Source organism: Jaculus jaculus, chromosome 13 (genome assembly GCF_020740685.1).
Source record: "Jaculus jaculus isolate mJacJac1 chromosome 13, mJacJac1.mat.Y.cur, whole genome shotgun sequence".
Lineage (NCBI taxonomy): Eukaryota > Metazoa > Chordata > Mammalia > Rodentia > Dipodidae > Jaculus > Jaculus jaculus.
The window spans coordinates 67,074,547-67,097,656 of NC_059114.1; the positions used below are offsets into that span (position 1 = coordinate 67,074,547).

The 23,110-nt window shown below is 46.2% G+C and overlaps 1 protein-coding gene across 2 annotated transcripts; it reads right to left on the reverse strand.

Annotated features, from left to right (window-relative positions):
- Positions 1-4,109: 4,109 nt before the first annotated feature.
- Ptger4 (prostaglandin E receptor 4) lies at positions 4,110-20,320 on the reverse strand. Of its 2 annotated transcripts, none has more exons than XM_045132671.1 (3): positions 20,191-20,320; positions 18,782-19,696; positions 4,110-5,272 (listed from the first exon to the last, which is right to left on the reverse strand). In XM_045132671.1, exons 2-3 carry the CDS (start codon positions 19,649-19,651, stop codon positions 4,688-4,690), a joined length of 1,455 nt encoding a protein of 484 aa, XP_044988606.1. In that variant the 5' UTR covers positions 19,652-19,696; positions 20,191-20,320; the 3' UTR covers positions 4,110-4,687. The 2 variants fall into 2 exon arrangements, with proteins under 2 accessions (XP_044988606.1, XP_004652557.2); XM_004652500.2 differs by having other exon boundaries at positions 20,113-20,208.
- Positions 20,321-23,110: the final 2,790 nt, after the last annotated feature.

Below are 23,110 nucleotides of genomic sequence, written 5' to 3' on the forward strand. Positions count from 1 at the left end.
TATCATCTACCCAAGAGCTCAGATTTCCATCACTCTGAAAGACACTTCAATTCCTTTATCACCTTGGTCATGAGTTTATTCTGAAACAGGCTCAACTAGTTTAGGAAAAGCAATCTTATTTTGTTTAATATAGATTTTTCTACCTTTATGTTTGAGGAGAATAGCCATAACTAAGAGTAAGTATTTCCATGCCTGGATTTTTCCATGGCTCTTTCTATTTATGGGCCCTCAAGAAACTTGGCGAGAGGGATAGCTGTCATTTGGGGAAAAAAAAACAAGTGATTAAATGTCACCTGGTCAAGTTTTACTTCAGTGACATTAGCAACTTTGATGCCCTCTCTCCCTGGACTGTACCACCATTGACTATATTGCCAGGGCTTTGGGCAGAAGATATTGGGAGCTGACTGTAAATTGACCCATTATTTCTTTCTAGAGTGATAAAAACATTCTGGAATTAGTAGTGATTGTTGCATACAGTTGAACATACTGTGATGGTCTGAATGTATGGCCCCATAGACTCTGGCTGGCAACTTGGGTCTATGATGGGTGAAGCCCTACTGGGGAAGAGGTAGGTCAGTGGGGGAAGGTCTTTTTGTTTGAGGTAGGACGTTATTCTAGAACAGGCTGCCTGGAACTCACTAATTCACTATGTGTTATCAGGGTAGCCTTGAACTCACAGTGACCCTCCTACCTCTGCCATCCAAGTGCTGGGATTAAAGGCGTGTACCACCACACCTGGAAAAATACAATTTATTTGAGAAGGGTAATGCCAACCAAGAATATAACATTCAAATGTAATACATCATCTTTCCTGGCATGGAAAGAGAGATTAACATTTCCAGGGTATGCCTATGTATCTGGCTTTGTATAATAAGTAGGCCCTGTTACCTTTTGGGATGGCTTCCAGTCTCATCAGTGCTCAGTGACCACCGTGATCTCTTTCTTTTGGTGCTGGGGGGCTGTGGGTGAATGAGTTCTCTGGACATTCACGGCCCTGACAGTTGGGGGATGGGAGACTATGCAGGGTGCCTGGGATTGCACCAGAGCTGCTCAGTTGGTCCTTTTGTGTTCTTCTTCAGCAGATGCTCAGCTGGCCTCTGCTTTCTTCCCCTTCAGGTTTCTTGACTTTTCAAGGAGGCTGACGTGGAAATCCCCTTCACCTTGTTTCTGCTCCTGCCGCTCTGACCTACCAACTGGGTGGGCAGTCTCGCTGGTGCCTTGGCAGGATTCTGGCTGTTTTCCTCCTTTCTGGAAGATCTTGGTCTCTCCTGCTTTTCTGCCGTGGTTGATAATAACTTACATACCTTCACTTTTCAGTAGAAGAGTGTGTTTTGCTGTGTTTCGGATTATTTCCCTCCCTAGGCTGCTTTGGTGTGGCTAGTATGCCGCCATCTTGCTGGGAAGTCCCTGGGGGAAGATCTTAAGGGCAGCTCTAAGGTATGTAGAGAGCAGTTGGCACTCTGGCTGTTTTGTGGTACTGGCTGTTGGTGGCGTCTCTCTGCTTGGATTTATGGAAGTAAGCCAGTTTCTCCCACCATTGAGGGTATTTTCCTGGAATTTGTAAGCCTGAAATAAACAATTTCCTCCTATAAGCTGCCTTTGGTCAGGTGGTCAGGTATTTTTCCCAGCAAGGAGAAGCTAACTGCAACATACACTAAAGCATTTGATTTAATTAATTTATTTTAAAACATATTTTATTTTTGCTTATTTATTTGAGAGAGAGAGCGCGCACATGAGAGAGAGAAAGGTATAGATATAGGAAGAGAGACTGAGACGCTAGGGTCTCTAGCCACTGCAAACAGCTCCAGATGCATGCACCACCTTATGCATCTGGCTTTCTCTTCTATGTGGAGCATTACCTTCCAAAACATGACCATGGGAGGTCTTTCCATCTTCTTATGGCCCAATACTGGCAGCATCAGCATTACCCAGACTTACTGAATCAGAAACTGCCTTGCCTGGCATAGTGCCTAATTTCTGTAGTCACAGCAGTCCTTGGAGGCTGAGGCTGGAGGATTACAAATTAGTATAGGTTACAACAAAGTCCTGTCTCAAAGATAAACAAGGACGAAACAAGGGCTGGAGAGATGGCTTCATGGTTAGACATTTGCCTACAAAGCCTAAGGATGTGGGTTTGATTCCCCAGTGCTCATGTAAGCCAGATGCACAGGGTGGCACATGCACCTGGAGTTCATTTGCAGTGGCTAGAGGCCCTGGTACGTTCATTTCTCTCAATCTTCTTTCTCTCTCTCTCAAATAAATAAATAAATAAATAAAATAAAACATTTAAAACAAAACAGGGGTTTGGGTGATAGATCACAGTTAAAAGTGCTTGCTTGCAATCTCCCTGACCTGAGTTCAAATCCTCCTCACTGCCCGTGTAAAAGCCTGATGCAAAGTGACATAGGCACCTGTAATCCCATGGCATTTACACAATGGTAGGTGGAGCCAGGAGAATGAACAAGTTTACAAACAGCAGTGGCAAGTGAGACACTGTCTTACAAGAAGGAGGAGGAAGAAAAACACTCCATGATTGTCCTCTGACTCCACATGCATGCAATGGCATGCATGTGCCCATAGACACACATGCCCATACACATACACACAAATAAATAATAAAGACAGAAAAGAACAATCAGAAGAGGAAGGGAGGAGAAAAAGAAACCATGTACATTCTGTAGATGATGGAAGCAGGCTAGTGTCATAAACACTGATAGAGAAATTGCAAATAGAAGGGATTGAAAGTTCATGCTAATTGTGATAATTATTTTTGATAATATACATACAACTGGTTTAAAATAACACTAATTGAGATCAGCTTTGTAAGCTGGTGACATTGAGTATACCTACATTTCAGTCATGGTTTCTAAGTAGCATTTTCCACTAAGTAGATCCAAGGTTTCATATTATTCTTAAAACATTTCTTTAATAAAATTATTTAAATAGGAGACTGTAAGAAGTTCATTGTGAATTCAAGAACAGCCAGGGCTAGAGTGAGACTCTGACTCAAAAAATAAATAAAAGGGCTGAAGAGATGGCTTAGCAGTTCAGGTGTTTGCCTGCAAAGCTGATTCAATTCTCCAGTACCCATGTAAGCCAGATATACAAGGTGGCACATGCGTCTGGAGTTTGTTTGCAGTGGCTGGAGGTCCTGGCATGCCCATTATCTCTCCATCTCTCTGTCTGCCTCTTTCCCTCTCTTGCTCTCTCAAATAAATAAATAAATAAAATTAAAAATAAATAAATGGATGAATGACAAAAATGTTGTAGACAAATTTAAAAGCTCAGTTTGAAAACATCTATATGATGACCAGAAACAAACAAAATCCACACAAGTTTCCCCAAATTGAGGATATGGAACTCAGATTGTATGCATTTATTTTATTATAGTCTCCAAAATAATTTCAGTGGGTACCACTACTTCTTAAGACCACATTAATATCGGGCTCAGAATTTAATCACAACCAAGCAGTTCACAACAACACTTCAAGCAACAAAACATGCTTAAAATTTCTTGGAGAAAGCCCCTCAGATATATATCATGGAGCGACACAGGGCACCGCTGGAACCTGACTTTAGGGGCACTGGTTGCGCTCCCTGGCATCGTAAACTCTTCTGACTGAACTTTTCCACCGCATCTGAGATCTCCCCACATTTCAAAACAAAGGTGTCTGTGGAGCTGGTTGCTGCCTCTTCAGCCATAGAGGGTGCTCGGTGACATCCTGGAGGCAAGGAAAACTACACACGTTTTCAGGGGGAAAACAAGTTGCTCAGACTTTTTACATTATATAATTCAATTATGGGTAACTAGAGACATTAACATCACATTAAAAAAATACTAATTAGTGGGGAACAAAGGTAAAAATAATTTACCAGTATGTTTGGTTCTCCTAAAGTCACAGTTTTCTGATAAATAAATGTAATGTCAACATTTTTTGCAATTATTATACATTGTTTGGAAAAACTATATTTTAGAGTGTAATTTTCACATTAAATAATATTTCTTTTTTTCCCTTTAACAATACTAAACTCTTTTTAAAAAATATTTCATAGATATTAGTTTTATTGTGCGTTTTGAACATCAGGTCTGAACTTGCTTATGGAAAAAAAAAAACCCTAACATTTGCAACCTCAGCTGATTATACTGGCAGGAGAGGGCTTATACTTTTATTATACCTTGTATTAACAACAAACCTTCTCACGGAGAAGAACATATTTTAAATACCTTAAATTACATTTACAACAATAAAAATTCACATTTCATGCTTTAGTGAGACACTGAAATCAGCCATCAGGTAGTCCTTCAAAGTTCACGGGAATACAGCACTTCCAGTATCTGCGCCCCTGGTGTGTGTTTGTGTGTCAAATATAAAGTTATTGATAACTACGAAAATAGCTTCTGCCATCTTCCAGTCCAGTAGAAAAACAGGGGGGTAGCTCCTCCCAGGCATCCAGGTGTGACTGCGCTCCTCAGTCCCAGCAACCGGCGGGCAGTCCGTGTGCTTCAGGCCGGGAAGGGGGGTGTGGGGGCTCCTGGAAATCATCTCACAAGCCGGGATTTCTCCGATGAGCCGCAGGACCAAGCCAGCCCTTCTGAGCCCAGAAGAACCCCACTGTGTGTCTATTGCACAGGATTTCATAAGGTTCCCAAGACAGCTGCGTTTTTGTTTTTCTCTTTCCTAAAGTACTATATACATTTTTCAGACAAGTTCAGGGTTTCGCTAGGAAAGGTGACTTGCAGGGAACTCCCCTTGGGGGCAGGCCCATTCCTGCTCGGCCCAGCAGCCTCGTCCCCCAACAAGACACTCTCCTGGCCCTGGGAGGAGTCCGAGGTCTCGGATTCTCTCAAAGTTCTCAGCGAGGTGGTGTCTGTTTGGGTCACGCCCATGCCAGGCACGCCTGGAAGCAAACGCCTGCCCCCAAGGCTGCTTTCACTCAGGTCGGGTAGGTAAAGGAGGGTCTGAGAAGTGCTGCTGACCTCCTTCAGCTCCCGGGAGAGGAAGGAGCGGGAGTGGCTGGACATGGCCGAGGATGTCCTCCGGCTCTCCGAGCAGTGCTGGGCAGAGCGCTCTCGGCCCGACCCGCCGATGCGGCAGAAGAGGCATTTGATCTTCTCTATGGCTTTACTGAGCACCGTCTTCCGCAGAAGGATGTATATCCAGGGGTCCAGGATGGGGTTCACCGAAGCGATGCGGATGGCCTGCAGATCCGGGTTTCTGCTGATATCTTTCACCACACTTGGCTGATACAACTGGTTGATGAATACTCGGACCTGCATAAAAAAAGACAGCCCCATGTTGAGGTTTTATAATAAAGCAGTTTGGAAAAACACTTAGGATGCTGCAATTACCTTAGCAACATGATGTAGCTGATCTTTTCTGGTAATAAGTCCCAAGCAAAGAGCACCTTATACAATTAGCTACTTTATATGTTTTATTTATTTATTGGACAGACAGAGAGAAGGAGGGGGGGAGAGAGGGAGGGGGGATGGGTGTAGGGTCTCCAGTCACTGCAAACCAACTCCAGACACATGTACCACCTTGTGCATCTGGCTTACATGGGCACTGGGAAATTGAACCTGAGCCCTTAGGCTTCGCAGGCAAGCACCTTAACTGCTAAACCATCTCTCCAGCCCTAGTTTTTATATATTTTATTTTCATCTTTTTTTTTTTTTTTTTTGATTTTGGAGGAAGAGCCTCACTCCAGCTCAGGCTGACCTGGAATTCACTATGTAGTCTCAGGGTGGTCTTGAACTCACAGCGATCCTCCTACCTCTCCTTCCTGAGTGCTGGGATTAAAGGCGTGCGCCACCATGTCCAGCTCCTAGTTTATATGTTTTTTTTTTCATCTTGTTTGCCTTTTTTTTTTTAAATTTTTATTAACATTTTCCATGATTATAAAATATATCCCATGGTAATTCCCTCCCTCCCCACCCCCACACTTTCCCATTTGTAATTCCATTCTCCATCATATTACCTCCCCATTACAATCATTGTAATTACATATATACAATATCAACCTATTCAGTATCCTCCTCCCTTCCTTTCTCCACCCTTTATGTCTCCTTTTCAACTTACTGGCTAGTTTATATGTTTTAAATGACAATCATTTTGTAAGTCAACAGACCTTAAGGCTGAGAAGCCTTTGTATTAGAGAGAATATGCTTTGTCTTTTTAATCCAGCATCACTATCTCCTGCCACCCATAATGACCAGGGAATGAATATATGTATATTCACAGCTGTAAAAATGATCTAGCATCATGAGCCCATTACTGAACTTACACTCTTCTTCCACTGGATCCTCACTGGAGAGAGTGTCACAGCAGCCACTGAACTATCATTCCCACACAGATTATTTCCAAGTAAACATCAGATCATGCTGCTCAGTTGGTAAAACCTCCCATAGTTCCTTGCAAACTATAGCCCCGTGCATCTTCAAGGTCATTCAGTGAACACACTCTGAGACTCATCAGGACCAGAGCCTCCTTCTTTAGGTCTGCAGCCAGCCTGTAGCCAAGAGCTCTGAGACCAGTGCAAGAATTTAGCAGGTGGATGGCAGTTCATTCCAGTGCAGCTTGAGGCAAGAGCCATGTCTGCTGGCCCACCACCATGTGCCAGGGGCGGCATGAATGAAGTAAATGCAAGAAGACCCTAGCCACATGCATGACAATGGCTCTCATCACAGTCACTCAACGTTCTACCATAGTTTCCTGCATGTCATCTTTCAGTCAAGATGCTTTAGGCATTACGAGTTTCTGGGAACAAACACCTGTACTAGATGACATAGACAAACACCTCAAAGACGTGCAGAGGGCAAGAATCAGATCTACTGCTACCACAGAGCGATTCAAAGGGGCGAGGTGCATGGTCACAGCACATCCAGGACGGCGGGCACGGGAGCCCCTTTCTGGAGAAGCAGCAGTACTGCATTTCAGAGGACGAGTGGGAGGTCACGGATTACGAGGAGGAAAGTGACATTTCACTATCACCTCCATGTTTGAAGTCGGGGAAGAATGAGCCTCTGTGTGGGCTTGGCCCCCAGGACAGTCAAGTGAGTGAGCATGGGCTAGCGTATGCTCCGTAGAGGAGAAAGCTCCTGCTAGTCAATTACTTTAAATTTTCTTTGTTTTTTTCCTGATTTATTTTTTACTTTTAAAATTTATCAGAGACAGAGGAGAGAGAGAGAAAGAGGGGGGGGGGAGAAAAAAATATATGGGTGCACCAGGGCCTCTAGCCACTGTAAATGAACTTCAGATGCATGCGCTCCTTGTGCATCTGGCTTACATGGGTCCTGCAGAATCAAACCTGGGTCCTTAGGCTTCACAGGCAAATGCCTTAACTGCTAAGCCATCTCTCCAGCCCTAAATTTTCTTCTTTTTAACAAATACTATTTATTTGAGAGAGACACACAGAGAGGCAGACAGAGGAGAGAGAGAGAGAGAGAGAGAGAGAAAGAGAGAGAGAGAGAGAGGGAGGGAGAGAGAGAGGGAGGGAGAGAGAGAGGGAGGAAGAGAGATTATGGGCAAGCCAGATTTCCTGCCACTGCAAATGAACTCCAGATGGATGCACCACCTTGTGCATCTGGCTTATGTGGAATTGAGCCTTGGACTAGGGTCCTTAGGCTTCACAGGCAATCACTTAACCGCTAAGTCATCTCCCCAGCCCCAAATAACTAATTTTTATCCATCTTCAGAATTTAACTTTCTCCTATATGATGCTTAACCCATGACATTATCGCATTTCTGGTTCTTCACTGACTGGAATTTAGATCTTAGTTAGCTGGGCCTCCATCAAGAAATTTTTGGTTTTCATTTGTTAGTTCAGCCTTCTTCATTTGCTTTGGGAATGTTTTTGGTTTTAAAACCTGACCTGAACTAAATCTGAACAGACTATGATGCTATTTGGTTTAAGCAATTCCATCTTTAAGTGAATATTCCCATTTTGCTCTGTGGGTACTGTCCTAGTTTGGGTGGGAATATTGATATATTTTATGGTATATTAATAATTACTTTTCTAAAAGCCTAAAAATTTGGAATTCTAAATATTTTAGATAGGGATTATGGATTTATAAGTCTCACAGTATAAATGTGAGACTTATAAATGGCCTTAACTAAAATGTGACTAGAATCTTGATCTCAGGAAGACAGAGAAGTAAAAGTGAACTGGAGGCCTGGGTGATTATGGGTTTGATTCTCCAGTACCCATGTAAAGACAGATGCATAAAATTGTGCATATGCCTGGAGTGCTGGCACTCTTAAACTCTCTCTCCTTGCAAATAAATAAAAAATTCCTTTTGAAGCCGGGTATGGTGGTGCACGCCTCTAATCCCAGCACCCGGGAGTCAGAGGTAGGAGGATCGCAGTGAGTTCGAGGCCACCCTGAGACTCCACAGTGAATTCCAGGTCAGCCTGGGCTAGAGTGAGACCCAACTTGAAAAACAAAAACAACAACAACAACAACAACAACAAAGTTAGAAACTCTACTGGAATAACTGCTATGATGTTTTATTAGAAAATATTTCCATGCCTGGCGGTGCTCACCTTTAGTCCCAGCCCTTGGAGGCTGAGTTCGTAGGTTAGCTGTGAGTTTGAGCCAACCTGGGGTACAGAGAGGGTTCCAGGTCAGCCTGGGGTAGAGTGAGAGCCTGTCTTAACCCTTCACCACAACCCCTGACAAAAAACCAGTAAAATAAAATATGGGGCTGATGATTTTGCTTCTTAGTCAAGCAGGCATACGGTCCTGGGTTTGGTCCCCGGGGTCACAAATCAAGCATACAAATGACTAGTAAGAACAAGGCAGCGTGGTGTCTTCCTTCCCCACAGTTACTGGGGTCTTCGTGCTATCGAGGAGCTGGGCAAGTTCCCTGTCTGTTCTCAGACAAGGGACTTGTTTGCCAGACCTGGTTTTATTTATTTATTTTTTCATCCCAAGCCAAACTCTATCCAGCTTTATTAAAGATATTTTTCATAAACAATCATGGTATTTCAGGCAGGACATGGGCAGGCACTCAGAAACAGTATACAAGAACTTTCAAACTCCCTTCTTGTATGGGCTACCAAAATCAGAAAGCCACGATAAAGTCCATGAAGCCTTCAGGTGATGCTCGTTTAGAGTGAGGCTTGACATTTCACGTTGAGCATGTTGTTTAACATCTTTTCACCAGTCGACCCTGACCTTCAGGAAATGAGATGAAAATTGAAGAGTTATTAATCTGAAACATCCAAAATCTTGGGGCTGGAGAGATGGCTTAGCAGTTAAGGCACTTGCCTGTGAAGCCAAAGGACCTCGGTTAGATTCCTCAGTACCCTCATAAGCCAGATGCACAAGGTGGTGCATGCATCTGGAGTTCGTTCGCAGTGACTGGAAGCCCTGGTGTGTCCATTCCCTGTCCCCCCCCCCGCCTCTTTCCCTTCTCAAATAAATAAATAAAAATAAAATATTAAAAAAATACCCACAATCTTTTAGAAAAGGTGCCACAGCTCTTGCGAGGAATGCTATCTTCTCAGTGCTGCCACTGCAAAGTCCAGGTCACCTGACACACTGGCAGAGCCAATGTGAAGGGGTCAGTTCCCAATGGGCCTCTGGTTTTAAGGGAGTTAAAAGTCTGTGCTGATGGTGGAGGGAGAGAGCATAAAAATGAACTTTGAGTTTTCTCATGCCACAGGGCATTTGTGCCAAGGTTGACTACTGTGTCAACATCAGGGAGTCCCTTCTCCCAGGAGCCAAGAAGAATCTTTCAAAACTAGCCGGGAGGGCTGGAGAGATGGCTTAGTGGTTAAGGTGCACGCCTGTGAAGCCTAAGGACTCAGGTTCCATTCTCCAGATCACACAAGCCAGATGCACATGGTGGCGCACACATTTGGAGTTCGTTTGCAGTGGCTACAGGCCTTGGCGTGCCCATTCTCACGCTCTCTCTTTCTGTCTCTAGTAAATAAAAATAAAATCTAAAACAAAACAAAACAAAACAAAAACTAGCAGGGAAAGGTATTTTCCCATCACTACAGCTTGGAAGACCTTCTTTTAGGGACACTTGTTCCTCCTGGTCAAAACAATGTTCTGTGTGCTAACAACATAGCTTAAAAAGAAAAAAAAAATGGCCAAACAAAATTCTGCATTTTTTTTTTTTTTTGTTTGTTTGTTTTTCGAGGTAAGGTCTCACTCTAGTCCAGGCTGACCTGGAATTAACTCTGTCATCTCAGGGTAGCCTCGAACTCATGGCGATCCTCCTACCTCTGCCTCCCGAGTGCTGGGATTAAAGGTGTGCGCCACCACGCCCGGCTTAAAATTCTGCATTTTTAAAAGATGTTTAAAAATTTTTTTTGTTCATTTTTATTTATTTATTTGAGAATGACAGAGACAGAAAGAGGGAGAGAGAGAGAATGAATGGGCGCGCCAGGGCTTCCAGCCACTGCAAACAACTCCAGTCGCGTGCGCCCGCCTGTGCATCTGGCTAACGTGGGTCCTGGAGAATCGCGCCTCGAACCGAGGTCCTTAGGCTTCACAGGCAAGCGCTTAACTGCTAAGCTATCTCTCCAGCCCAAATTCTGCATTTTTATAAAACTTGATAAAAATAGTATTTCAAACTGTACAGTCACCAGAAGCAGAGAGTTATCAAAAATGCACACACTTCCCTTGGCATCTCCGGCTTTCTGTGCCTGGTCTGTTTGGGCATCTCTGTTTTCTGCAGGCAATTGCCCTCCTTGCCAGCGTCAGCTTTTCCCTTTTTCCCTTTGGTTACCTTCCCTCCCTTCTCTGCAGGGGTCTTTCTAGGCTTGGGCTCTGGCTTTGGAGGAGCGGGTTGAGCAGACAACCTTGCGGATCTTCTCCGGGGTTGGTCCTTCGCCTTGGCTTTATCTCCTTCAGCCTGTCTTTGGGGCCGGGCGGTGGGCGGGGGGCGGCGATGCAGGCGCTGGACGCCGGGATGCGGCGGCCTGTGGCTTTGGTCGGTCCGGGGCCGTCCTCGCTGCTGCTTCTTCACACTGCTCGGGCTCCGGGGGGCGGTGTGTGTGTATGTGGGTGTTTGTAACGTTTTTATCTGGAGTTTGTTTGAAACAGGGTCTTACTCTGTAGTCCAGGCTGGCCTCAAGCTCTCAGCCACCTCCTTGGCACAGCCGCCAAAGTGCTGGGATTAAAGCGCGGGCCATCACTCCTGAAAGTCTGGCACTTTGCAAGGTCTCCCATCCTGTGCATAAGGAAGTCTTCTGTGGGCTTTAGCTTTTTGTGTTGGCCAGACCAGATTGACATGTAAGATTTACTTCTCAATAATGAAATTATTAGCAAAAAGCACGATGTCTCTATCTTAACAGGCTACATTCCTAAAGGTAAAAGAACTGGATGCAAGCCTCCTGTTTGTGGCTGAGTTTGGGCGAACCTGCGACTCGCAGCCTGTAGGTGGCAGTATTGCTCTACTTGGGTCTCTGGTAACCAGCACCACCCAGGACGCATTTTGCAGCCTGTTGCAGACTCGCTTGGTTAAATTTGAACTGTATTTCCGAGAGGTTTTTTTTTTTTTTTTTTTTTTTTAACATTGACACATTTTGCTGTTGGTTCATTCCATCACAGCTTCAAAAGAAACATGGTTACTAGTGAAAGAAGAAAACTGTTTTTGAACCATTAAAATGAAATGCAATTTGTAGCTATTTTAAGGAAGTTTAAAAAAAAGTTAAGGAAGAGTTAGCATTTTATTTTTAAATTTCTGTGACCTTTTAGAAAAGTCAGGAGAAATACTTAACAAAAGGTTTTTATAATCTAAGGTGACAAGAGGTAAGGAAGAAACCATCTCTGTGTGTACTTTACCATAACCGTAATTAATTTTGACTACTACAGAAGGATAAATGCAAGGAATAACAAATGCTCTACTTAACTGGGCGCGGCGGCACATGTCTTTTAATCCCAGCCCTAGGGAGGCAGAAGGTAGGAGGATCATCGTGAGTTCGAGGCCACCCTGAGACTACAGAGTGAATTGCAGGTCTGCCTGGGCCATGCCTGGGCCAGAGTGAGACACTACCTCGGAAAACCAAGGGGGAAAAAAAAAAAAAAAGCTCTATTTTAAAGTTCCATGGAGTTCCATGGGGTGGAGGAGGAGCTTACAATTAGCATGAGCCACTGAACACCACTACTTGAATGTTATTTTTTAGTAAAGGGGGGTTCAGAGGGTAGCACAGAGATGAGTATAAAACACAAAATTCTGGGCTCTACCACTAGTATGCTCAGTGGAAGAGCCCCTGCCTACAGTGCCCCAAGGCTCAATCAAGGTGAAGAAAGTTAAAACACGCATACAGCAGATTCTAAATTCAGACAAAACAATTCTTGAAAGTCTGTCCCATTATTTGAAAAGAATCGGTATGAATGCGTTTTCTTGTGTATCTTATTCCCAGTGGGGGTTCACCTCAAGTAAACTAAGGAAAAAGGAACAAAACCCCAAAACTCGAGTGTTTGTACTGCTGTAGTAAACCCAGCACCTGCAAGGCTACGTTCTTCCCTCTCCGGGGAGGGGGAGCTGAGAGTAAGACGGAATACCCACAGGAGTAATTCAAGGGCATGCAGGGAGGTGAGAACCTTTCTGGAACTCTCCTCCAGCAGGCCATATAAATCACACACATAAACAAGTTCAGGCAGTTTGCAGTTTTGCAAATGTGTGCTGCTGATAAAGTAGAACCTTTGAGTCAGAGGGGAAATAAATTCTAAAACAGTTCACTGAATGCAAACAAATCTTCCCCATTTTTGAAAGTGAGCCTCTTTGATAGGACAGGAAGAGTTTGTGCATGTGACTTATTGCTCATATCTGCATATGTGACATTATTCTCCACTTCTTGAGACTGACTAGGGTTAGGGTGCAGGAATACTAGACTAGATTGAGGAGAAGAGTAAATCCATTCACTAGAAGTCATAGTGACCGGAAATTACAAGGGAGGAGATGTGTGGTAGTTGATACCCAAGCCTTGTTACCAGTCTGGCTGTGCTCTGTACCATTTATGCCTAAGGCCTTCAAGAACTTGGTACAGTGCCCGGGATGTAGCATATATTCTAGCTCTCATTCTTTACTTTCTAAATTTTAATGTTTTTCCCAAGGTAGGATCTCACTGTAGCCCAGACTTGCCTGGAACTCACACTGTGGTCCCAGGCTGGACTTGAACTCACAGCAAACCTCCTTCCTCTGCCTCCTGAGTATTGGGATTAATGGCATGTGCTATTATACCTGACTCATTCTTTGCTTTCTTTCTTTTTTTTTTTTTTGAGGAGTGTGTTTGAAGTAGGATCTTACTGTTGCCTAGGCTGACCTGGAATTTACTCTGAGGGTGGCCTTGGACTCATGAGCATCCTTTTACCTCTGTCTCCTAAGTGCTGGGATTAATAAAGGCAGGTGTCATCAAGTTTGGCTTTCTTCTTTCCTTTTAACCCATATGTGGAAATTTGCTCACTGTGGAATATACTGGTAACTACAGATTAAAAAAAAAAAAAGCTTTGGTCCAGGTGTGGTGGCACACGCCTTTAGTCCCAGCACTAGGGAGGTAGAGGCAGGAGGATCACTATGAGTTCAAAGCCATCATGAGACTACATAGTGAATTCCAGGTCAGCCTGGCCTAGAGTGAGACCCTACCCCAAAAAAATAGCTTTGGGATATGGCTAATGATATGGCATTAAAAACATGTTCTCTGTCCATAGGAACTCTTGATTAGACACACTTAATAGTCTGTCAAGGGACTAGCTGGAAAGAAGAAGAGATGCAGTGAAGAGGAATGGGGGGGGGTACAAAAGAGGATGGTATGAGGGGATTATGATCATGTTATATTATCTATATATGGAGGTTGTCAATAAAAAGTAAAAATAAATAAATAAAACTTATGACTGTCAAAATTGAAATGCTTCCAATAAATGACAAGCTCTGTACTGGAGTTGTTCATGCATGCATGCTTCTTGTTCTGTTCCAAGTACAAGAAAAGAATTACCTGTGTGTGCTCAGGTATCTCACTGCCTTGTGAAGAGTCCAAAATTGGTACAGCTGTTACTAAAAGTTCTTCTTCCTTCCTTCCTTTCTTTTATCATTTTTTTTTTTTTCCTAGATAGGGTCTCACTCTAGCTCAGTCTGACCTGGAATTCACTCTGTGGTCTCAGGGTGGCCAAGGCGATCCTCCTACCTCTGCCTCCCAAGTGCTGGGATTAAAGGCGTGAGTCACCATGCCCGGCTTCTTTCTTTCTTTCAAATAAAGGATCAGTGAAGGCTCTTGACTAAGTGGTAGAATATGAGAACACCTTTACTTCTGGGTCACTAACTGGCCACTACTGTATATAACTTACTTAATCCCTATTGGTTAATCTCTGCATTGAAAATTTACTTCTCAAGTCTTGTTTTGTTTTAATTCTCAGTTTTAACAACTTAATATGAACCTATGAGAATCATTTCAAGATTATGTTGACAAAAAGGTCTTGCCAGTAAGTGTTCAGTAAGACCAAGGTGGGAGAGACAGCCATGCGCAGTGAGAAGGGCAGTGGGCCATCCAGTGAGTTGCGCCGAATAAATTCTTTACCTGCAGCTGGGGAAACTGAGGTGCTGAGAAAGTGAAAACACAGGAGTGCTCTACTTTTTCCCTAGAGCTTCTTCAAGATTCAAATGAGACGCTAGGTATGGTAAAGCCTTCTTTTTATGGGCTGCTCTGAAGGAAGTCACTAAAGTACTTCATGTTATGACTCAAAACTTGCTTCTAGGAATTGCTATATGCTTAACTTAGCTGCTTGTAATTAGAAAAGCAATCAAGTGTCTTTGGATCTGCTGTAGTAGTATCTAAATTTACCGTTTTACTCACAGATGCAGTTTTTACTCACCTAGTTGTCTAATGACCACACTTCTGCTTGGCCTTCAACAAAAACTGTCTCCATGGGCAGTTTCACCTGCATTGATAAGCTCGTGCTGACTGAATCTGGTGATGCCATCACAACTGGCACACAGTAAGCAGGCAACTCAGCACAGGAAGCTGTATTCCTTCAGATTCAAATTTATCTGACTAGGGTAGACCTGAAACAAACTGGTCATGCTATTCCTAATAGATATACACATGATCAGTTCAGGGTAAGCAGAAAGCAAAAAGAAACAAATCTGCAATAAACATGGCCTAGACTTGCCTGTGCATGGAGGAAAACACCTTTGTGACTCCTAGAGCATACTTATTTATTTATCCCTGAAGGAGAAGATCTGATGGTAGCAGCTATCTTGACATGAGTACTGTAGCTGCAGAATTAGGCCCTTGAAACTGATGTAGCGGCAGCATTTAGAACTGGCGCCTTAGGAGCTTGTCTTGCTTACATACTTCTAAAGAATGCAAAATGTTTATCTTAAGCATGCTCTTTCATTTCTTTTGCTTCTCCTGTACTAAAGAAAACAACAGACACCAGTTATAAATAGACAGAAGACTAGACAAAATGAAAAGAACTACCTTCCTAATCAATTCCGGCATGTGATATCACCCTGTAGAGTGTACTTATTTTCTGTTTACTGATATGACTCACTTTAGAGTTTTGCACAGTTAGCACATTCTTTATATCCATAACTAATTTCCCAACCCTTCTCAAATGACAAATTAAATTTACTTTTCATACTGAATTAATTATCAACTGTCTTGGAAGAGGCAACACAGCCTAGCCTTCCCTGGTGTCCAATGGACACTCACTGCCTATCTTTCTTCTGCATTGTGGCAGGCTTCCTGCGGTTCCCGAAAAGCTGCATTTGCTCTGACAGGTAGCCTTTCTCAAACATCTAAGAGATTCAAAGGCATGATTTCCCTTGAGTGGGATTAGCAATCATTTTTTATTTGATAACATTAAAACAGATGCATCATCAGTTTCCTTTGAACTGAAAGAGGCCCAGGTGCTTTAACTACCATAGTTCAGGAGCTTTAATCACCACTCACACTATGAGTATGAGAAACATGGGAAGAAAGCTGTGAAAGGAAGCCATGAATGACTCTAACAGTAAGCAGGTTTCCATTTTGGTTCTTTCAGTAGTTGCTGAATAGTAGGTGGGTAGCAGTACTATAATACCCTATTCCTTATCACTAATTTATATTTAAAGTGGGTCTGAAAGTAAATTTGAGTAACCCAAACTAAAGGGTAAAAACTGAAGCCACTACTCTATTTGATTCCTTATTCATCACAAGAGCGTATAGGTTCTTGACTAACATCACTTCTGGTTTTTTAAAAAAGTATTGTATTGTATTTATTTGTTTATTTGGGAGAGAGAGAGAGAGAGAAAGATGCGGGGGGGGAGGGGAGATGGAGAGGGAGAGGGGGAGGGAGGGAGGGAGGGGACAGACAATAGGCATGCTAGGGTCTCCAGCCACTGTAAATGAACTCCAGATGCATGCACCATCTTATGCATATGGCTTACCTGGGTCCTGGAGAATAGAATCTGGGTCCTTAGGCTTTGAAGGCAAGTGCCTTAACCACTAAGCCATCCCTACAGCCCCTAACATCACTTCTTCACTGAGTCAGTTTCAAATTTCAGATAGTGATTATTAAATATCTACTACTATTACTGACTTCAGAACGGACAGTATTTTATTAGCTGAAATATGATTAATTCGTGAATGACAAATACAACAATTTATTGACTCTAGGTCCCCACATACCTTCAAAAGCTTTGTCATAAATGGCCATGCACCTCAGGGCCAGGTTTTCTCACTTCAGGCCACAGTATGACTTAATTTTGCGTGCCTCCCCAGGTGGCAGAGGAAAACTCTGTTTGCATGGGAATCATTAGCACACAAGCTCACCTCCAACCAAAACATTTAGAAAGTCTATGCATGCTGCTAGCTTCCCAGTTCCATCAAGTGGCTGTTCCATAAATAACAACCACTCACTTTGTCATTTACTGTTCTGCAAAGCATGTAGCAGGAGCACTTCTCTCTCCCCAGCTCTCACTGCATTCTGGGTCTCCCGTTCAGACAGGAAAATATATTCTGTCGCTAGAGTGCGACTTAACTCTGTAAATTGTGTTAGATCCTAGGATGGCTTAAGGGCTTTTCTGGCCAATTATATTTACTTCTGTTTATACAAATTGGCAAGAAGCTACTGTATACTGGCTCCCAGCCACCACTAAGTTTCTTCCATTTACAGTCATTTTTTATCAGGGATTTTGCTTTTACATCAGAGGTCCCTGGATAGTATTAATAAGGGAGATAAAAGAATAATAGTCCATTACATTTACTTTCTCTTGATCCCAACACATGTAGAAAGAACAGTTATCTTTTGGAATTGGTAGTTTCTAGTTTCCGGGACTGCAGTCTTTTGAGAGATGGAAGAGCTCAGAACTGGCTGCTTTCAAGACGAACTCTGGGTCATTCTGTCAGTGGCAGGCAAAATAGAAAACGTGGACACCATTTGAACCATTCTGCCCATAGTATTTAAAAAGTTATCCCAAAGACAGAGCATGTTGCCCCAGTGATGAAGTCTGCCCAAACACTGACACTTTACAGCAGTCGAAATGAGAGATATTTTAGGAAAGAGATGATGCACTACAGGAGTAAGAATTAGTCTGATGGCATAAGGGGTGCCCAATTTGTCGGACTCTGGCTTGGCAATAAATAAAAAGCTTCTTCACAAAGTTACTGTACCTCTCCTGGTGGTTAATAAGTCAAATTCAGGGCTGGAGAGATAGCCTAATGGTTAAGGCACTTGCCTGAGGAGCCTAAGGACTCAGGTTCAACTCTCCAGAACCCACTTAAGCCAGACTCGCAAGGTGGTGCATGCGTCTGGAGTTTAATTGCAGTGGCTAGAGGCCCTGGCATGCTAATTCATTCTCTCTCATAAATAAATAAATAAATCCCCCAAAAGCCAGGCGCGGTGGCACATGGCGTTAACCCCAGCACTTCGGAAGCAGAGGTAGGAGGATCACCATGAGTCCCAGGCCACTCTGAGACACTATAGTGAATTCCAGGTCAGCTTGGGCTACAACAAAACCCTACCTTGAAAACACAAAAACAAACATACAAACAAACAAAAAACTCAGATCTAATATCCAGGTACATCAGCCTATTACTGGCTCCCTCAGAAAGTGGCTTTCCAAGCAACTTGAATTTAGGCCATACCCCCATACCCAGTTATAATTCTCAAGCATTAAGATGCCCTCAAAGGCATGGCAGGCTAAGAGCAGGGAACTAGCTTGGCAGCGTGGGTTCTGCTGGACTCTTCCAAGCAAGTCATGCCTTTCCTCCGAGGAGTGAAGGAGCTTTGATAACCTGAAAAGCCCTTGATCTGCTACTGAGCTCTAGAATGCTAAATAACGAGGCTGACCTAGAGAAATCAAAACGCCCCAACACGCACTCTGTTAAGAAACGGTTTCAAGCCTTCACGCCCACCCTGCCCCCCCCCGCTGACGCTTGCAGGCTATGGGGTCCATAGTGTGGAAGAGTGGGCTTTGCAAGCCTACAGTGGGTCCTCCTCCACATCACACGGAGCCAGCGGTGGGCGGATGTTCCCGGAAAGTTCCTGGCAAATGTCCACCAGGCAGTGAGGGGAACCCAGGGGCTGTCCCGGGCAGCCCAGCTCTAGGGAAAACACACACACACACACACACACACACACACACACACACACAAAACAAAACCAAAAAACAAAACCTCGGGGGTGGGGAGATAAGAAAGGGGAGAAAGTACTTGCTGAGGGTCTGGACTCAGAAGGTGCCCGTCAGGTTTGCTCCGAGAAGCCGACCGGGACGGAGGAGAGTCAGAAAGCGAGGAGGAAGCGGGAAGAGGGTGGATGCCCGGGGCAGGGCTCGCGTGCCACTCACCACGAGCGGGATGGAGCAGATGAGCACCACCAGCGAGGTGGCAATGAGTAAGATGACCATCTGGATCTCGGCTCCGGCGATGCGGCGGAAGCTCCGGCGCCTCCGGAGGTCGCCGAGGCGCGGCAGGGCCGGGCCGGAGGCCGCGTGAACCCGGCACGTCCCCGAGGCCAGGGCGGCGGCCGCGTGGTGCTGCTCGGTGCCCAGCGACGTGCGGCGCACGAACTGGCGGTGCATGCGGAGCAGCGCGCCGCACACCAGCACGTTGCACAGCACGGTGGCGAGGATGAGGAAGGAGCTGAAGCCGGCGTACATGTAGGAGAAGGCGGCATAGGCCGTCACGTTGGTGGTCCAGTCGATGAAACACCAGGTGCCGGGGTACTGGCGCTCGGAGCGGCCGAGGCCCATGTTGGGCAGCGCGCAGAAGAGCACGTTGGACGCGTAGACGGCGACGAGCGTGAGGCCGGCCAGCCGCTTGTCCACGTAGTGGCTGTAGAAATAGGCGTGGTTGATGGCCAGGTAGCGCTCGATGCTCATGGCGCAGATGATGCTGAGGCCCGACAGGCCGAAGAACAGCAGGATGAAGGTGCTGTAGTCGCACAGCGCCTGGTCCCCGGGCCACTGGCCCTTCATGTACGTGGCGATGGTCACCGGGCTCACCAGCAACGTGCCCAGCAGGTCGGTGACGGCCAGCCCGCACACCAGCGTGTAGAAGGTGGTCTCCTTCTGCTCCTTGCGAGACTTGCACAGCACAACGATGGCCACCAGGTTGCCCACCACCCCGAAGATGAACATCACCGCGGGGATGGTCACCGGGCTGTTCAGCCGGTCCGGAGCCGAGGAGGCGGAGGCATTGACCTCGGGGCTGGACATGATGGTGGCCAGTGACGCGCGCCGGCTTTGGCGTGCTGGGTGGGTCTGGGATGGCAGAAGAGAGGAAGGCGCAGTGAGCAGAAATGATCACTTGCAAGGCGATGGGCCCGTGGTCTAGAAATGGTATGTTGAGACCAGGGGGAACGTCCGGGTCTTAAGTTTCTGAACAGTACTCAAGCCCCTCACGCACCGCGGCTGCGGAAATCCCGGGGTCTGCTGCACCCTGCCTAGGGCACCCCTCCACCAACATCAGTATTTACTAGCTGCTAAGTGCCCTTCCCGTCTCTTACCCCCCAAACCCCCGTTACCCAGCTCATTGCGCTGACAGGATGGGCAAGAAGCCCCATCCCGAGGGAAAAGTGACCTCGCTAGGTGGCATTCCCAACAGCGCCTGGATCACCATTCGGAAGAGCGCACCGCCGCGCCGCGCCGCGCGCGCACTCCCCGCGGCCGCGTCTCACCTGCGGGGCGGGTGGGCAGCCTAGGGCACGGTCCTCAGACCCGGACCCGCCTGCAGCCCGCCATCAGCTCGTCCCCACCTCGGTCCGGAGCTGTCCCAGGTTCCGCGGTGCCTTCTCGGAGCCGGGTGTCGGCGGCTGACAAGTTTTCCTGAACCAGGGTCAGCGTGTCCAGCTTTCGAGCCAGAGGGTACGCGGGACGACTCAGAGGAGACGGCTCCGGCAACTCTTCTTGGATCTGGCCCCCGCCTGCACTTTCCCAAAGGCGAGCGCGAAATCGGGGCGCGCAGGTGGAGCGGGGCGGAGCGAGCTCCCGGCCGCGCCGAACGGGGGTGACCGACCGGCTACCGGAGCTGGCGGCTGGCGCTGCGGCCGCGCCCGGTGCCGTGCGGGTGGCTCGGGGTCCGCTCGGCCGGGGGATGTCTCCTGGAACCGGTCATCTTTCCTGACCGCGACGGAACGGGATGGTGGGTGCGTGTGTGGTGGGTGGGCTTCGAGCTCGGCGGCGGCGCTTCCAGCCTCTGGACAAACTTTTGTCCGGCTTCAAGTTTCCCTGGCGGGGGCGGGGCCGGCGGCGCGGCCCGGGCGCCCATTGGCTGAGCGCGGAGGGGGCGGGGCGTGCCGGGGGCGGGGCGGGGGAGGGAGGGACCTGCGCTGCCACCTTCGCGTCGCGGGCGCGGCCCTCGGGCACCCACGGAGGCCGGGAGTCCCGGAGCGTCCAGGCTTTATCTCCGCACACTCCCAGCCGCTCCCGGGCTCGCAGCCAGTGGGGATCGTGCTGGGACCAGCGTCCGGTGCCCCTGCGTGCCAGTTCGCGGGGTGGGTGGGTGGCAGCACCTCCCACCGCAGATGCAGCGCGTGGGTCTTGGGCACTCGGGGCGCTGGCTTTGGGACTGTGCTTTGAGCAGCCGAGTGACAGCTGACGTGGGGTGTGCGGGCCCGGGTGGGGGCCGGAGGCCGAGTGGGTGGGTACCTGGGCGGGGATACAAGAAGCACCCATCCTCTCACCATAAAAGGAGTGACTTGGCAGTGCCAGGCTGCGCGCTGAGGGCACCTAGGCGAAGGGACTGGGAGGGACGGGGAGCGAGCCCGGACAGAACTGAGACCTGGAGCCCAGCCGCCGGCACACCGGTGTGCGCGGGCGCTGGGGGAACTGCAGCGACCTGGGGCCCGTCGGGTTGGTGCTGACGCCGCCTCCGCGAGCCCTTGGAAAGGAGAACTGGAGCCTTAGAAGGGGGGTTGAAGGGATTCTCCAGCCAGGGCCGCATGGCTAACTCCGAAAAGCAGTTTGGCCTTCCTTATTCATTTGTAGTTTGACTTCTTTTACAGAGGGTATATTATTGACTTCATTTTACTCTGTTAAAAACCAGAATGACAAGTAAAACAAAAGATTATAAAACACCGTGGAGCAATTAAAACTGCTGTGCAGCGAGACTGAAGGGACTTCTGTGCAATTTAAATTCCTAGACAAACCTCTTTCAATTTGTAGCACACGTGTTAGCCTGTCACGCACCAGGTAGCTCCGTTCCTGTATATAATAAGCAGGCACTGCTTTATTAGATGCTATTTCATGAATAAATAAACCTGCGGAGAGTTTATACCATTCTTCTGATAGTCTCAGTAACAAGTGAGCAATAAGAGATCTGAAGAAGGAGGCGTTCTAGATTGCTCCTAATATCAGGTTTTACGTACCCAGAATCACGTTCCCTTGCATAAGACACCAGAAGAACATATTAATATGTCATCATTCGTGAGCCGAGAAGGCGTCAAAACAGTTAATGGGGCTAGTTTACCAAGCTTACCTGGTCAGGGCTCACTTTCCCCTTACCTATGTAAAGCCAGACACACAAAGTGGTGCATGCATCTGGAGTTGGTGACAAGAGATCCTGGCACGCCCATACTCATTTTTCTCTCCCTCCCTCCCTCCCCCCTCGTTCTTTCTCTGATAAATGAATAATAACTAGCATTATTCGGTTATGTGCAGTTTTCATCATGAATATCAGAAGAGAAAAAACATTTGAATTAGTGGTGGTTGATCATTTTCCCAGCCTTACCATTATAATCATTTCTGTAGTCTATGTTACTTCCTTTGAGAAGTCATCTCCAGGATGGTGTGGGCAGGGCAGAAACCAACAACAGAAACAAAGGAACTGCATGTTCTGTCCCCATTTCTCACCAGGTAGTTTTGTCGACTGTTTTACTGCCTACCACTCTGGCTGTGGGGAAGCACATAAAGGGCGGGGAGCTTGTTACTTGCTAATAATTTGTTTCCACTTTTCCCCTTTTGAAGCTGCTAAGATGAAAGAGTTGGAGCTGGAGAGAGACCTTAGTGGTTAAGGCACTTGCCTGCAAAGTCCAAGGATCCATCTTCAATTCCCCAGTAACTACGTAAGCCAGATCGCATATACGTCTGGAGTTTGTTAGCAGTAGCTAGAGGCCCTGGTCTGCCCATTCTTTCTCTCTCAATAAATAAATAAAATATTAAAAATAAAAAAGAGTTGGTGTTCATCTTTCGTGGTCAAGAATTTATTAAGCTGGAAGTGGTGGCACACACCTGTAATCCCAAGACTTGGGAGACTGAGTCAGGAGGATTATGGTTCAAGAGCAGCATTGACTACATATGGTGAGACACTGTTTCAAACAATAGCAACCAAAACAAAACACACACACACACACACAAACACACAAACAATATTAGCTCAGGCATGCTGTTGAGAAAATTAGTCACTTTTTACTAGACATGTTATCTGTTGAGCTATTTGTTATTAATTTGTTGAATTTTCTTCCTAATAGATTTAAGAAGATAGAAAACAAGTAAGAATCCAGTATATGAAACTAAATAGGAAATATAATGAAGTTTGTCTATTTCTTCTTTTGGTAAACCATTATTTTTATTTTTTGGTTCAGGCTGACCTGGAATTCACTATGTAGTCTCAGGATGGCCTTGAACTCATGGTGATCCTCCTACTTCTGCCTCCCGAGTGCTGGGATTAAAGGCATG

Coding starts and splice junctions, on each gene's coding strand:
- Ptger4 (XM_045132671.1), bottom strand. CDS start 19,651: ATGTCCAGCCCCGAGGTCAATGCCTCCGCCTCCTCGGCTCCGGACCGG. Junction 5,273..18,781: donor TCTGCTCCATCCCGCTCGTG/GTGAGTGGCACG, acceptor TTTTTTATGCAG/GTCCGAGTATTCATCAACCA.